Genomic DNA, 16,993 nt, shown 5'->3' on the forward strand with positions numbered 1-16,993 from the left:
TTTCAGCTAGAGACTTTTAGCTGGGTGGAATATACAGAATGGTTGGAATTGGATACAGATGAGTGTAGTAATGCTTTCATGGCTGTCACTTAGCCTGTTCATTTTGCCTTCACATCAGTATAGATATTTGGATAATTTTTCCTCTGCCAGGACATGCCTTTTGCTCAGTGGATACTTCATAATTATCCATATCCACGAAACATTTCCTGATCCACTTCCTGTAGATGACACTCATGGGTAGGTGTGTTGGTATCTGCATCATAAGGGTAGTGGCCTGCAATGCAACTTGCCATGTGCATGATGAAAAGAAGATGACTTAATTGCTGTATACTATTACATGGGAGTGAAAGAACATCAAATTCTCCCAAGTAAAGAATTGATTAACTCCATACATTTGTTCACTGAAACCTGTGTAAGGCTTATTTTTTCTTATAATATGTCATCAGAACTGGTGTTTGCTTCATTCATGTCATTTTGAGATGTTACTGCGTTAATTACAGCTTTTATAGCTCACTGTTATTATTTCCAGCTTATGGTATCACTTATCAGAATTGTGATGTTAATATATGTGAATGTAATGAAATAGTGCACAAATCACTACACAAATTAATGTTATTAATTTAAAACTCGAATTGAGAATAATAATGATTCATCATACTATAAATATCATGGCTGCACAAAACAAACAAACTAAAAGATATATTCGTAATGTAATTACTTAATAAGAAGAAAATTTATTGGGTTTTTGATATATTTTTAGTATAATGCAAAGAAATGTTCAGCAAATATTTTATTGCTTTGTTGGTTAGCATAAACTGTGTATCTTTAGGTGAAGGAGGTAGCTGCACCTTATACATCATCACCAGACCTGCGAAGGTTTTGGGAACATGATATACGGATGGCTAGAGATGTTAACAGAGGAACTGTGGATGGTGCAAACACAACGAATTTCAGGAATACTAACAAAGAGTGAGTTTCATTTCAGTAGCTCTCTTTACTTCATTGTAAATGTAATGAGATTTAGGAAGTTACTGAAGTATTAATTACCTCTTTCAGATATGAACCCATTAATCTCCAGAACCTGTTGACAGCTATGCTAAACATTTAGTTGTTTCATCATGATAACTTCTTTGTGCCTTCTTAAGTGATCAGAATTTTGTTCAATTTTCCCTGTTAATGACTAAGTATATTATACTTCTGAGGTTTCGTTGTCAAATGAAATTATAGCACAATACAGAGTAACCTAGGAGGAATGCTCAATAATTAGGAGTGTGACAGGAAAGATCATTTGAAGCTAAAGAGTCTAATAAACATGGGTCCTGAAATACAGGGCATTTCAAAATTAATATACTGATTGTAAAGCGTTGTAGCACATATTACGCTCAACTTACAATTGTAAATAATACACGAAATGAAAGAGCAACTGAAACAGTTTTGTTTGTATACCTGTGCGCAATTGGAAGAGTATGGAATGACAAAGAGTGATTGAAAAACATGTTGAACGGGTGCAAGTCTTTCACGCTTCTTCTTCTTCAGTAGCTCTACAGCCCTTGGTGAGCCTTGGCTTCTTCAACAATCCTCCTCCACACTTCTTGGTTATTTGCTGCTTTTTTCCACCCCCGGACTCCCATATTGCTGATATCCATTATTACCTCATCGATCCATCTTCTTCTAGGTCTCCCTTTTCGCCTAACTGAATGGATCATACCTTTCATCATTTTCTTTGGAATTCTATCCTCTGCCATTCTCTCCAAGTGCCCTAGCCATCGTATTCGCTGTGATTTAACAAATTTTACTATGTCCCTGCCTTGTATTAACTCCTGTAATTCAGCATTGTAGCGTATTCTCCAGCCTTCTTCCTCCCTTATTGGCCCATAGATTTTGCGTAGTATTTTCCGCTCAATGCTTCTTAGAGCATTTTTATCGTATTCTGTCAACGTCCATACCTCTGAGCCGTATGTGATAACTGGGCGGACTAGGGAATTATATATTAGCAATTTAGTTTTTCTTGTAACAAGGCTACTTTTGAAAAGCTGCATATTTGCAAAGTAAGCTCTGTTTCCTGCTTGTATTCTTTCCCTTATAGCCTTTCCAATACTGTTATCATTTGTTATTAGGGCTCCCAAGTAGTTAAAAGAGGACACTCCATTGAAGCATTTCCCATTGATGTTTAGGTTTTAAGGGGTTCTTCTGGCCTCAGATTGTGACATTACCATATATTTTGTTTTGTTTACATTTACTATGAGGCCAATTTTTAAGGCTTCTGTTTCCATTGCCCGGTATGTTTCTAGGAGTGTATTGGTATTTCTTCCTACTATAGCAATGTCATCAGCGTATGCACATATCTGGCTAGTTTTCATAAATATGGTGCCTCTTTTGTTGATTTTATTTACTGCACTATGCAGGGCAATGTTGAATAGGACAGTGGAGAGACTATCCCCTTGCTTCACACCTTTATTTTTGTCAAAGCTTTCACTTGTTCTGCTAAGGACCTTTACTTTTGCTCTTGTCTCTGTCATTGTCATTCTGATTAGTCTTATTAATTTAGCACATATACCAACTTCTTTCAGTACTCTGTATAGTTCTTGCCGATTTATGCTGTCAAAGGCTTGTTTGAAATCGATGAATAAGAAATGCAGATCTATATCATATTCATAGAACTTTTCCATCATTTGCCTTATCACAAATATTTGATCAGTAGTTCCTCTGCCCGGTCGAAAGCCACACTGATATTCCCCTAGTATGCCTTCTGCACACTTCCGTATCCTTTCGTTTAATATACTTGTGAAGATCTTATAAGCTGTACTTAGGAGTGTTACACCTCTATAGTTTTCACATGCTGTTCTGTCCCCTTTCTTATAAATGGGGACTATTATTCCAATTTTCCAATTATCTGGCATAGTTTCTGTTTCCCATATATCTGATATTAATGTGTGCAGTTCCTTTATTACAGGCTCACCACCAGTTTTTATTAATTCAGCAACTATGCTGTCTTCCCCAGGGGCTCGATTGTTTTTTGACTTGTGCACAGCCTGGGAGACCTCTTGTAGTGTTGGTTTTCTTGCCTCATTGGTTTCATTGTCTACTTCCAGCTCCACTCTTCCCTCCTGTGCAGCTGTCTCTTCATCTTCTAGGCTGGTACTTAGTGTATCTTTGAAATATTCTGCCCATCTTCCCACTATCTGTTCTTCCTCCCTTATCATTTTCCCATCTTTACTGGAACAGGCCATTGTTTTTGGTTGGAATCTATTCTTCATTTTGCCTATGGCATGATAGAACTTTCTTATTTCACTCTGTTCCTTTAGTTCTTCTAGTTCTTGAAATTTCTTCTTATTCCACTCTCTTTTCTTTCTCTTGCACAGTCTGTTAGCTCTTCTCCTTAATTCTCTATATTGTTCCACATTATTTCTGGTTTCTCTCTGTAGCTTTTTTATTCTTGCCCTGTTCTTTCCTCTATTGCTGACCTGCAATCTTCATCAAACCACTCCTGGGTTCTTCTGTTCCTTCTTATGCCTATTATTTCCTCTGCAGCATCCTTAATGGCTTTTTCAAACCTGTTCCACCTTTCATCTACTCCTACTGTGGTCTCTTCATTGCTCAACTTTCTGCTTAGTGTTACTTGGTATTTTTTTACTTCATCAGGGATGTTCAGTTTGTCTGTATTCCATTTCATCATCTTTCCCATTCTGTTGCCATTTGTTAGTGACAGTTTCTCTCTCAAGACTGATTTTATCAGAAAGTGGTCTGAATCACAGTTTGGCCCTCTGCAGCTCCGTACATCCGTAACTGACGTGGAGTGGCGTGCAATCACTAAAATATGATCAATCTGATTGACTACTCCATTGGCTGCAGACTTCCAAGTACCCAGATGGATCCTTTTATGTGGAAAGCAGGTACTTTTAATAATCATATTATTCCTTGCTGCGAATTGGCATAGTAAGTCTCCATTCTCATTGTTTTCTTCATGTAGTGAATATTTTCCAGAAACTCCATACAGATGTTCATTCCTCCCTATTTTTGCATTAAAATCTCCTATTACTAGCATCAGGTCATATTTAGGTACTGCACCGTATACTTTTTCCAAGTCTTCGTAGAACTGTTCTTTAATTATATCCTCTTTTTCCTCTGTTGGTGCATGTGCATTAACTATTGATATATTCCTAAATTTACCTTTTAGTCTGAGTCTGCACATCCTTTCATTTATGGGTTCAAATTCTAGAAGGCTTTTCCTAACTTCCCTAGTTATTATAAACCCTGTTCCAAGTTGGCCTGTTCTTTCTTCTGGTCCACTATATACCAATGAGTACTCAGGTTTATCTATCTGCCCATTCCCCTGCCATCTTATTTCCTGTAGCCCTGCAATATCATATTTGAATTTTAAAATTTCATTGGCTACTTCTTTCATCTTTCCAGGCTGAAGCATTGTCCTCACATTCCATGATGCTACTGTTAGATCCTTTATCCGTTTCCTTTGCCGGGGTTGTGATACATGCTTTCCATCCAGTTTCCGAGGCTTCTGTTGAATTTCTGTAATATTCTTTTTTTTACAGTATGGGGTTATTAGCCCCATGCCCAACCCCCAACCTGGAGGACCAGGATTTGTATGAGGTTTACTCCTCTAGGGAAGCTGGCTTCACTACGCCTCTAGAGCCCTCCCTGCCCTATGTTGTGGGACACACTTTGTCTGGCTCCTCTGTCGGGACCAGTCCGGCTTGGGAGACCCTGCCAGTAGCTATGCTACCGCCGGCATAGCTCTCGACTTCACCGAAGCACGCAAACCCTCCCGCCCGGCACTGAAGGTGCCTACTATAAGGCGGTGTCCCCTGAGAGGGAAGTCTTTCACGCTGAGCCCCAAGAAATAACACTGAGGATAGTTTATGGGCCTTCCTTTTTTGGTGAAACAACTGTGACTGATGTTTTTTATTTTGCTATAGCTATGGCCCATGACTCAATGGGAAGAAGCTGAACAACACATCTTTATTTGGGAGCAAGATGGTGCGCTACCTCACTGGCATAACTCAGTACGCGACTGGTTTAACGACGTTGTATCCAACGAGTGGATTGGGTGCAAGGGGCCAGTTGACACAGCATTTTATACATGACCTCCAGGTTCACACACAATCTGATGTGATCATGTGCATGTGCCTCTGATACCAGCTGATCTATCCGACTTCAGAAACAGTGTTACTGCAACAGTTACTCCTTACACATTGATCAAGGTTTCGGAAGAACTCGCCAACGACTCAGTGTGTGATCAGTGTTCACACTGAATAATTATAAGAAATACTGTTTGTGTTTCTCTTTCATTTGGTGTATTATTTATAATTGTAAGATGAATGTAATGTGCTGCAAAGCCTTAAAACCCGTATATTCATTTTGAAACACCTTGCATATGCTGTAAGAGGTATGATCACTTCTTCATCTTTGATACTGTGAAACAAATCATTTCTATTGCTAGCTCTTTGCTTTCCATACTTTGGGAGGAGGTATCATGGATCAAACCAAGAAAAAATTTTCAATTAAACATGGCCTGTAAAATACATACCTCAAGCGCTATGAACCCTTGTTCAGTAGAAGAGATTTATTTCACTGTAGCAAAGTTGAACAAATGCTCATAGTTCTTAGGCTATGTAATTTAGTCCTCATTCTTACTGAACACATTTTTCTTGTTTTGGACCATACTATCATTTTTCAAAATACGGAAAGCAAAGAGCTTGCAGTAGAAGCAATTGGTTTCATAGTATTGAAGATGAGGAAGTGATCATAGCTCTTAAGGTATACATGATAGAGACCATGTATACTATACTTTTTTGCTGCCATATCCCTGAATATTGACCATTCCTCCTGAGACACCCTGTATAAAACTAACTTGATTATGTGTGAAACTAACACGAACCTCTGACCTCATCGAATCTTTTGTTAATTGTCTGCTCAGTCAAGCAGAAGAATCTGTTTAGATCAAATATTCTCTCATCTCATTACAATTTATCAAATCCTAATGCTTTATAGAATCAGATCAATATCACTAAAAGTGAAACACTGCTTGCAAATTATAACAATATTTATCATGTGCATCTCTAATCTGAAAGCCTGCACTTTTAACTAACTCTGGTACAAAACTGCTACTGTATTTACTGTATGTGATCATAGTTTATGACCACTTATGCTGTAATACATCAGCCCTTGTGTTTAACACATGTAAAAGATTTGATATTACAGTTTAGCAGTGAAGCACAAGTGTGCATGAAGGGAAGACAAAAACATTGTAACAAATGCATATAAGGTATGGTACAAATAAAAAGTTAGATGCAAAATGTAGTGCAGCTGGCCATCAAGACATGTTAGTTTGCTGCTACATAATGCAACTGTGCTAACTAAGTGAAATGTTTCAATGTTGTTCCCTAGTATGCCAAATTTCAAGACAAAATAAGTATTTTTTTCCTGTTGTGAGTAGAGGAGTGTTTCCTCATTAAGGAAAATTCAGAATCGTCTTTGTGATGTTTACAGTACAGCGCATGTTGGTCCAAGTTAATGAAAATTTTTTTAGGAACTACTTCTTAAACTGACCCTAAATGTTAAGGTCCACAATGAATTTTATAAGCTGGGCATGTTTGTCATTTGTGTGTACTCTGCAAAATACTTTACACAAGGTCTATGACCTTTTGATGATAAAATTACTTGATTAACCAATGACCATCACAATTATAGTGGCCACCACAAAAATAGGCAGCTCAAGGTCATACCTGCTGTGTGGTGTCTTCAGACATGAAACATTGCGATTTGTCCTCTTCACAACTTTGTTACCACATGCACACTGCAGCAGTAAAGGAGATCAGCATCAGCTGAATATTCAGTGTTCCCATGTGATATTATGTGGTTTCCATTGTCCGTATAAAGTTGCTTTGACTTGTGTTTTTCAGTGAGTGAAATGCAAGAGAAATGGCCTAACTGTAGTGCTACACCAGTTGAAAGAGTGACAGGACAATTGAAAGCAAACTAAGATTAATGTATCGAACATACTGAAGTTCTTTTATTGATCTGGTCAGCTGTGAAGAAGCCAGGAATAATATAACCAAAAGTTAGTGTGTAGAATTGTACTTGGTTATTATGACATAGGAGGATTTCCAATGACTAGTAAAATACTGGGCGATCTCCACGAAAAAATAAATTGTTCTGGCTCAGAGATCTTCATTCTTCATCTTTGCTTATCACTTGGTTTTCAGTTTAGAAAGTGCAGCAGTACGATACAATAATGATGTCTCATGCGCTATCAAAAGTAATTTTATACTTTTCTTAACAACTTTGTCACTGGGAGGTTTTACAAAGCTCAAAAGAACATAAATTCATCAGCACTGATATTTCTAGTTCACAGACAAGACAGTTCCACACCTCTTATGGTATTTCATTTCGTTTTATCTCAGAATGCTCCTATGTTTTCAAGATAAAATATGTATCACATGCATTTACAAACTTTGAGAATGTTCATATTGTTATTTTAGTTGTTCAGATGGGATGCAAATCGGTAGATGTGCATGTACAGATTTATTCAAGAGAAACAACTTCACAAATTGAGCAAGTCAGTAACATGTTGGCCCACCACTGGTCCTTATGCAAGCAGTTACTTGTCATGGCATTGATTGATAATGTTGTTGGATGTTCTCCTTGGGGATAGGGTGCCAAATTCTGTCCAATTGTCAGATTGGCAGGTCCTGCCCATAATGCTTCAAACATTCTCAATTGGGGAGAAACCCAGCAACCTTTCTGATCAAGATAGGGTTTGGCAATCATGAAAATCTCTCACCAGTTGGTGTGGGTATTATCTTGCTGAAATGTAAGCCTAGGATGGCATACCATGAAGGGCAACAAAACGGGACATAGACTGCTGTACTACTGTGCTGAAGGGTGCCATGGATGACAACTGAAGGCATTCTGCTATGAAATGAAATGGACCCCAGACCATCACTCCTGGTTGTTGGGCCATATGCCAGGTGATGGTCAGTTTGGTATTCTGCCACTATCTGAGATGTCTCCAGACACATCTTTGCTTGTCATCAGGGCTCAGTTCAAATTGGGACTCTCCACAGAAGTCAGTTCGACTTCATTCAATGAGATTTCAGGCCTAATGTGCCAGACACCACAGAAATTTGGCTGGTTGGTGTACATAGGTCAATGGTAGTCAGTGCAAGGGGCACCATGAGCTCAGCCCCCTTTCTGTAAGCCACCTATTAATGATTCTTGTGGTTACTGAAGACCAGTAGCATGTCGGATTGATGATAATGATCAGTCAGGGGCACTGAGTGCCTCTCTGACAATTGCTTGGTCCTCTCATTCTGTTATTTCTCTCAGATGACCGCTTCCTTCTTGATGCTGTGTTTGGCCATGGGTCACCCATTCCTGCCAACATCATCAAAAAGTGACATCTCTCTTATTCAAATGTCAGGTGATCTATTGATTACTCCAACTGGCTTCTATAGCCCATCTACACATTATCTCCAAATTATGAAATCTTCATGTATTCTTCATGGGCCTGTCTATGAGGCATATATACTGTCCAACTGAATACATGGAATGAAATTTGCAAAGACCTCATGCCCTGGTATCACCACGTCTCCTGTCTATTGTCCTTGCCAACTACACACTGAAACTGTGCTGAAGCGTCACACATTCATCCATCGGCAGCGTTTTCTGCTGATATCTGTATGAATATCAATTTGTGACAAATTTGCATAACTCCTTCATGGTGTGCCATATTTTTGTCTTAGAACGTGTGTTAGCGCTTCTGCTTTTTTCACAGACTGACATTACAAAAAAATCTTGAAAGTTTCTTGTAGTGCTAGTTGTTATTTTCATTTTTTGTAACAACTTTCAAGAATTTTATTTTAGAAAATACTCCATCATATTCTAGATTAAAAATAGAGATGTCTAATATTTTTTCTGAAATTTTTACTGACATCGGAAATTATCACTAACTGGCAAAGCTGTAAAATTATAAGATCACCTTGACGTGTCGTCTTTCATGATGGTCACTAAGGTCTAGGCTCATGTTTCGTAATCTTTTTTTCCTTTGGGGGGCATCAAAGTACGTTTCAAACTTTCATGGAACTCCTACATATGATTTTTTTTACTAGATATAAACAAGCAATGACAAAGTACATACAATACATTTTTAAAAATTATGGAACAACTATGAGGTACAAATGTTACAAATTTATTGCATAGGCTCATGAATATGAATAAATTTTTTATGTTCTAGATATTTTATTTGCAGAAGAATAGAAGACATCTTGCAATACACCTGACACTGATTTCAACGTATTGTGACACAGTGGTTCAGAAATGCCTGTCTAGGCCATGACAACCTTACTCACTGCTTCAGGAAAGCTAAATCAATGCAGTTCAATGAGAGCACAGTGAATGACACTCAGTGATATAGATGTATGTTAGCTGGATGTTGTATGCAGACATGTGTGTAGAAAATCTTCTTTCTTTTATTAACTAATGAGAACATAAACAGGTGTCAGAAATAGTACCATGATGTTTGTTTCTTAATTTATGTGTGTTGTATGCTGATATTTGAGAGTAAAAACTCCTGTTGGAGTTCCCAGAACATGACAAACAGTGATGTACTGTCCAATTTGTGATCTGAGTCAGTATTGAAGTATCTGATGCACAATGTATAATATTGTAGTATTCAGTGTCTTGAGCTGCTCCAAGAGCACAGAGCTGGGTTTAGCAGTTGCACAGCATTAGACAACTTGTGAAGACAAGTGGCAAAGGTGCAGTGTGTGTTACAGTGGAGAATGTAAATGTTTTGCTTGTTGAAATTTCACCCAAGATGACCTGTGTGTAGCTGTAGTGTACAGACTGGACCTGTTAACCTACATCATGTAGTACATTTTGACATTGACAGACGGAGGCTAGGTTTTCTCCAGTAGGCTCTATTTATTGTTTTTTGACAGTTTGAAATTAATTTCTAAGCATGAAGACTTCATCTTAGGCAAATAGCATTTAATTGATGCCTTACACATCCACAAACATATCAGTCCATCATAAGGCATTGTTATCTGGTGTGGCTACAATGCATTCAAGAGCTTGTATGTTGACTCCTTATTGTTCCTTCATGTAAATATGCTGTTTTATAAAGAATATTGTCTATTGTCATCTTTTCATGCTTCTTGTGACCAGGTTGTGATTTTTTTCTGCCAGGTATGTAGTACCTCAATAACTGGTATCTCAAGAATTCCAGTCAGTTATTTGATACTTTCATATATTTTTTCCAAAGATCCATATTTCCTTCACCTTTAGCATGTGTTTACACTTAACTTATATTCTAGAAATTAGTGATTGACTTCTTGTAAATATAATCTTCTTTGCAATTTCATACATTTGGTATCGTTTCTTGTACTATAGTGCCCATACCAAGACAAAAAGAATATTCCTCTTATTGCACAACGCTTTGGACAAGCATCTATCAATCAACAGCTTTGTTACAGGTATGTAGGTCCACAAGCTCTTTCCTTAAGTGAGATCAATATTACAGAAAAGATACATCTTGACATCCCAGAATAACACTCCACCATCCAACAAACACTGGCCAAAACTATTAGGGACTCAGATAAGATATTGCACATTGTTGGAAGACAAGCTGTTGTGCTCATACTCCTAGGTGTTAGAATGTTATGGTGTTTATCAAGAAATGAATAAATAACTATTACATCATTCATAATACTTGTATCCACACATCAGTATTACATCATTAATTCAGGATGAAAAATGAATAGTCCATGATCTTACAGATGGTTACAGAAAAGCTGTGTAAGGTTCCAGATTACCAACATAATAACAGGGGGATATGGAAGGTATGGTATTTTGAAGATGTGAAATATGTGTGAAAAATACCTGGCATCCTCTGGTAATAGAGGAAACTGACCTTCTAGCCAAACCTTCCACTAACTGGACAACATTGGATAATAGCTATACCTTCTCTGCTTCAGTCTTTCAACACTTTATTCCATTACAGTTTGCCTGTTAGATTTTTGTAGATGATATTGTCAAGATGCTTGTTGAAGAAACACTTTTTCATTTGTTCAGACATTAACACGTTCTCTTAAATTCGTTTTCCCTAGTCCCACTTTCCCTGATAAGTGAGGTATCTAAGTGTCAGCCTCTCGTTCTACCTTTTCATTGACTTTATAAAAATCAACAGCTACCATCTCTTCTACACAATACAGTTCCTCCCGTAAAACAAAGAATGCTCACAGAAACTGCTTATGTAGTGGTGAGTAGTATATACATACAGACTCGTCGTACTGTGTTATTCTATTTCGTGAAAATTCTTGCATCATTAAAATTCTTGCGTCATTAAAATTCTTGCATCATTACAATGGGATGGAGGGTGGTTGTGGTAGGAAAAACAACCTGTCACCAATGCTTTGATTACCTTTTGTCATGTTTTGCAGTGAGAGATACCCTGCACAAAATCCTCTTCACAGTCTTCGAAGTGGTTTCCTACCAACCAAATCTACATAATATCCTTATACAACTTTGCTCCAAACCATCAGGCCATGGTTAACATTCTGAGACTAACTCTGCTTCAAGACATGTACCATGTAATTAGGTCCTGCTCTTGACAATTTATTGATTATACATTTCTGAATGAAAACCTCCGATGTTCTTTTCTTACAATTGATATATGAAAGATATAGCTGCAAAAAATACCTAAATACTGTGTACTGTTTCCTAAGTGTGTAAGATAAAATATTGTGTTATCCATTGCCTTAATATCATAATACATATTCATTAATTCTGCATACTTCCCTTAGTGAAACCAGATACTTCAGTACATGTTACGGTTTATTGTTTCCTTGCACTTTGGCAGAAAATAGAACCCTTCTCCTTGTAGTCAAATCTATTCTTAAGTATGATTTTCCTTTGAACATGGATATTGTCAATACAAATGTTAATCAGTAACAATGATTTAATTTTCTCAATTTGTGCAAGAAATTTTAATGCACTGATTTCATTTTTTTATTTATTTATTTTGCATGTTAGAGTGAGAAAAATATATACCTGCTCATATAGCGTACTGTGCAGCACACTAGCTTGCAAGACAGGAGGGTGAGCCAGGTCTTGATTGAATTTGAGCAGCAGATAAATGATCATGACTTTTGCAGCAGCCAGCCTGAGTGTGTTTGTTAGGGTGTTTCCCATTGTCGTTTAAGAATGCTGGACTGGTCTCCAATTCCCACCTCAGAAAGTACAATACACAAACAGTTAAAATATGTTCACACTTAGAAGAAAACTTACACAATCCACAGACAGTTGCTGCACAAGACTTCCCTCCCTTAGGTTACTGATGACTGTGACATCAGGAAGGGCATCTGGCCTCAAACTTAAATAAAATAAATTTGCTAAATCGTGAGTACAGCAGACCCTGTACAAGATGGGACTTAACACTAAGAAGAAGAAGAAGAAGAAGAAGAAGAAGAAGAATGAAAAACTGTAGCAGATCACTATAAATTAACAACTTGATACAGCATTATTAGAAATGTCTTATGAGAATCTTACAGGCTAATATATCATTGACTTAAATTATCATACTGTTTAATCTAAAATTTAATACAGGTTTATGGACGGCCTTAACAAACTGCCACCGGAGAATTTGGGTGCAACACTGGAAGCAGCTGTTCGAGAAGCAATGGATGACCCTACTTTCCGCAAAGTAAAAAGACTTAGCTACTCACGAACTGCAGCGGATGTAAGTATATACTTGCAGTTCAGTATATCATCATATTTAACATGTAATTTGTTGTGATGTTATCACTCCACAGTATGTAGTGGTTGAAATGGATTAATGAATCAAATAAAATGTCACACATAAATATAAGATTTAATTAATTCTTATACCATACATAGCAGGTTACACTTTCAGATGAGAACAAAGTCTTTTGCAACAACGTTGTTGTTTAAAACATTTTCAGATTTCTTGACTTATTGATTCAGGGTAAAACCTCAAAGTTTTGGTGGTTGACTACTAATTGGTCGGTAGTTACGTCTGCGCTGGTGGCACCACCACCCTATCTGTATCTTAAACAGTGCTACAAATATCTCTGGCTCCTCTCTGTATTGAGAGCTCGCTTCCATGCACTGCTAAGACTATATCCACCACCAGACTTGAAGGTTTTCTAACACATTCTTATTTCTACAGCCTCTTTAATTATAGAGTACCAGTATGTGGGAGCCTGGAACAAAACTTTTGTTTCATCAAACAGTATTTTGTGTTTGTTTGTGATGCTGTGCTCAACAACTGCAGATTTCTTCAGTTCTCAATTTTTAATATGCCATTGATGTTATGCACAGTGGTCAGAAATGGTCGTAATGGACTGACTGATATAATTGCATCTGCACTCACATGGGATGTTGTAAATCACAGGAATCCTCAGGTTGAGACTGTCCTTAATGGGGTGTAGCATCTGCCTTATTTTCTTAGGAGGTAGGAAAATAGATCTGATACTTCGTCCCCCTAGGACTCTGCCTATTTTGGTGGATGTGATACTGCAGAAGGAAAGGAATGCAATTGGTGGCTCATCACATGAATGTTCATCCTTTCCACATTTCCTTTTCATGGAGAATGTTTACTTAATAACACATCACCCATCCCTGTTCTTTCAGAACACATACTTCACATGATTAATTTCAGAATCCAAGTGGTCCTTGTCAAAAACAGTTTTTGCTTTGTGTACTGTTGTTTTTTTAGCTGCTCTCTTCTGCACTGGATGGTGAAAACTCTGGGCACTAATATATAAATTGGTGTGCATTGGCTTACGGTACACTGAGTGGTTGAGATGTCCATCCAACTTTCATTTTACCAGAACATCTAAAAATGACAGCGTTCCCCATTTCCCTGACTTGATGGTGAAATGGATGTTTGGGTGCATGCTGTCCGTGTGTTCCAGGAAGTTCTCAGTAGCTTCTACACCATGTCATCAACATAACAATAAAATGAATATGGATGAATGGGAGCTGAATTTAATGTTTGTTCCTCAGAATGTTCCATAAAAAAGTTGGCCATTGCTGGAGACAATGGTGAACCCATAGCCATTCCATCTGTCATTTCATAAAATTCTCCGCCGTGCAAGAAGTAGGTGCTCACCATAACATGTTGGAACAAATGTATTGTTTCAGGAGGAAAATGCTCTGCCAACAGTTTCAATGGCCCCTCCATATGAACTCTTGTAAATAGTGAGACCATATCCAGCCTGACTAAAATATAGTTTGGGCCAACTCTAATTTGTTTAATTTTCTCCATGAACATCTGAGAGTTATTGATGTGATGTTCGCAGTGGCCAGCTATCAGAATCATCAACTTAGTTAAATATTTGGCCAGCCTGTTGGTAGGAGAACCAATGGAATTAACAATTGGACACAGTGGAATACCTTTCATGTGGACCTTACAGTTGACCTCAATGGAATACATTTCTTGGGGACTTTACGTAATCAGAACATCATAGGAGGTTTATGAGCTTATGATCTTAAATTTTTGATGACAGCCTCTGGTATACCAGAATTCTTCAGGAGCTGTATTGTGAGAGATGCTGCACCCATTGTGTTCATTAGTGGAGTGGAACAGCCAGTACAGGGTCTCTTACAAGGTGCTGCCGATGACTTAAGACTTCCCATAAGACAGCTAAGCCAATGAAACCTAACGTCAGCAGAGCAGAGAGAGAGGGGCTTCATGCATTGCAGAAAGATGATCTTGTGGTCTTAATACCACTGAATATCACTGCAAAGTGGGATCATTATTGGAAGATAGCACTTACAAATGCCTAAAATGGGAACCAGCTGTGTCATACAGTAGAAAAATGGTGGAGCTCCTGAAGAGTTCTGGTCTACCAGAGGATGTCATAAAAAAATCTTAGAGCATGAGCTCATAGATCTCCTAGGTTGTACACATTACCTAAAGTCCACAAGGGAGGTATTCCATTGAGGCCAACTGTTAGCACCACTTTTTCTCCTACCTAAAGGCTGGCCAAATATTTAACTAAGTTGATGTCTTTGATAGTCGGGCACTGTGAACATCACATCAAAAACTATATTTTAGTCAGGCTGGATATGGTCTCACTATTTACTAAGAATGTTTTGTATTTCACTTTCAGATACTGCAATTATATTACTGACATAATTCTTGTACATATGACTAGAAACAGAAGATGACAATTTTGGTATCAGTGGTAAAGCTTAAAAATAGGCTAAGCAATATTTTCTATCTTCTAATATATTTGTTCACTGCAAATGACCTATACTGTTTTACATCTGTGTGACATGCATTCAGTGAGATTATTGATGCATTCCTGAGAAGACTCACTTGTACTCATGAGAGGTGTTGGCTTAACTACAACATTGTCACCTGACTGAATTCCACTTGGGAATACATACATTCTGATAGCTTTGTAAGTATAATCTTGACACATGGACATTGCAGCTGCTGTGAGAAACAGGAATTATCCATGTCTAAAAAATCCCTCCTGAATGGTTTTGGCACCCATTGGCACTGCATCTGCTGTGAGAAACAGGAAGTATGTAAATATGCTGGTAGCATTGCCAAAGCCTTTGGTGGTGCTGGCCATGTTGCTGTGTTCAATCAAGGCATTGTGATCTTCAGGCAGATTTGTATGTACCTTGTATCATAAGCCCTCATTTCTAACCTGCACCTCAGGACTAAGAAAAGGCTTCTTGCAAAAGATATGGATTACTTCTCTGAGCTTTTGCCATCTTAGTGTCTCTTCCTTGACTTCATTGGGGGTATGCAGCAAGTGAGTTAGGATTCAGAATGGCCAAAGCAGCACTTTAATCTAAAAACCTGTTCAATTTCCCTTATGTTGTAGTTTATGGGTCAGTGGTCCACGTTATAATGTTAATGGTCCTCATCCTTGATGTTCAAGATGCTTATGTATGCCAGCTGTCTTCCTTCTTCTTCTGGTGATCAGCTGTTTAAAGTAATAATGTTGAGCATTATCAGACTGGAAGGGAAACAAAGGTAATGCCTTTCAATCACAGACCAGAAAGAATGGCATGAAAATGTTGTTTGTTAAGTTGTTGCGTTGTATATGAATATCACAACATACAGTATCATGTCCCTGTTTCTCTTTTTGACACTAACGTACATCGAGAGCATATCTGCCAATATCTTATTAAAGCATTCTGTAAAGCCATTTGTCTGTGGGTAGTAGGCAGCTTTCATCCTGTGACCAGTTGCACTGTGAAGTTATTTCTGACATCAATCATGTCCATAACACTATTCCACAGCCAGATATTATTACATGTTGTCCACCTTGTTCCAAAATCATGTCGTCAATAAGAAACGTGGAGCATCAGTAGTCAGTATAGCTGACAAGGTAGTCATTGCACATTGTTACCCATTTATTCATGTTTGTCAATTTGAGAAACCTCCCCAAGAGGTCCAGTCCAAACCAGTGGAATTAAGCAACTGCAGGAGAACTTGGTACTAGACATCTTGAGGGTAACTAAGACACATGCTTCTGTAGTTAACATTCCTTTCAGTCGCTTACATAATGTCTGACAAACAGTAGAGACTCACCAATTATATCTGCTTCTGATTTTGTTGAGGGTCTTTCCATGTCTCAGATGACCTAATGTCGGAGCATCATGAAAATACAAGGTAAACATAGTTAAAGTTCCAGTTTCAAAATGATGTAGAAACAAAACCACTGCTCAGAATGATGTCAGATTTGAACAGCATGTTATTGATGCAGGGGGAAATATCATGTGGCAAAAGGTGATCAACAGATGATGCTGTAAGCATCAGAATAGGCACACAAGCATATGTCCCCTCATGGGCTCAACATTTGTTTGCTGAGTACTGGATTAGCAACCCCGGGGTTCCTGAGCTGAGGACTGGCAAGCACCACCAGTCTCCTGTCACCATAAGCTCTGGGCATGTTTCAACAATCACTGCATGGTGCGGCAGTGGAAT

General features: G+C 38.1%; 1 protein-coding gene across 1 annotated transcript in view; it reads left to right on the plus strand.

Annotated features, from left to right (window-relative positions):
- The window catches only part of LOC126252951 (uncharacterized), a 258,753-nt gene that overhangs the window by 191,139 nt on the left and 50,621 nt on the right, over positions 1-16,993 (plus strand). The window contains exons 10-11 of the mRNA XM_049953965.1: positions 830-969; positions 12,625-12,757. Of these exons, the coding sequence (XP_049809922.1) occupies positions 830-969; positions 12,625-12,757 (273 nt within the window). The remainder of the gene's footprint in view (positions 1-829; positions 970-12,624; positions 12,758-16,993) is intronic.

The sequence above is a fragment of the Schistocerca nitens genome, chromosome 4 (genome assembly GCF_023898315.1).
Source record: "Schistocerca nitens isolate TAMUIC-IGC-003100 chromosome 4, iqSchNite1.1, whole genome shotgun sequence".
Taxonomy (NCBI): Eukaryota; Metazoa; Arthropoda; class Insecta; order Orthoptera; family Acrididae; genus Schistocerca; species Schistocerca nitens.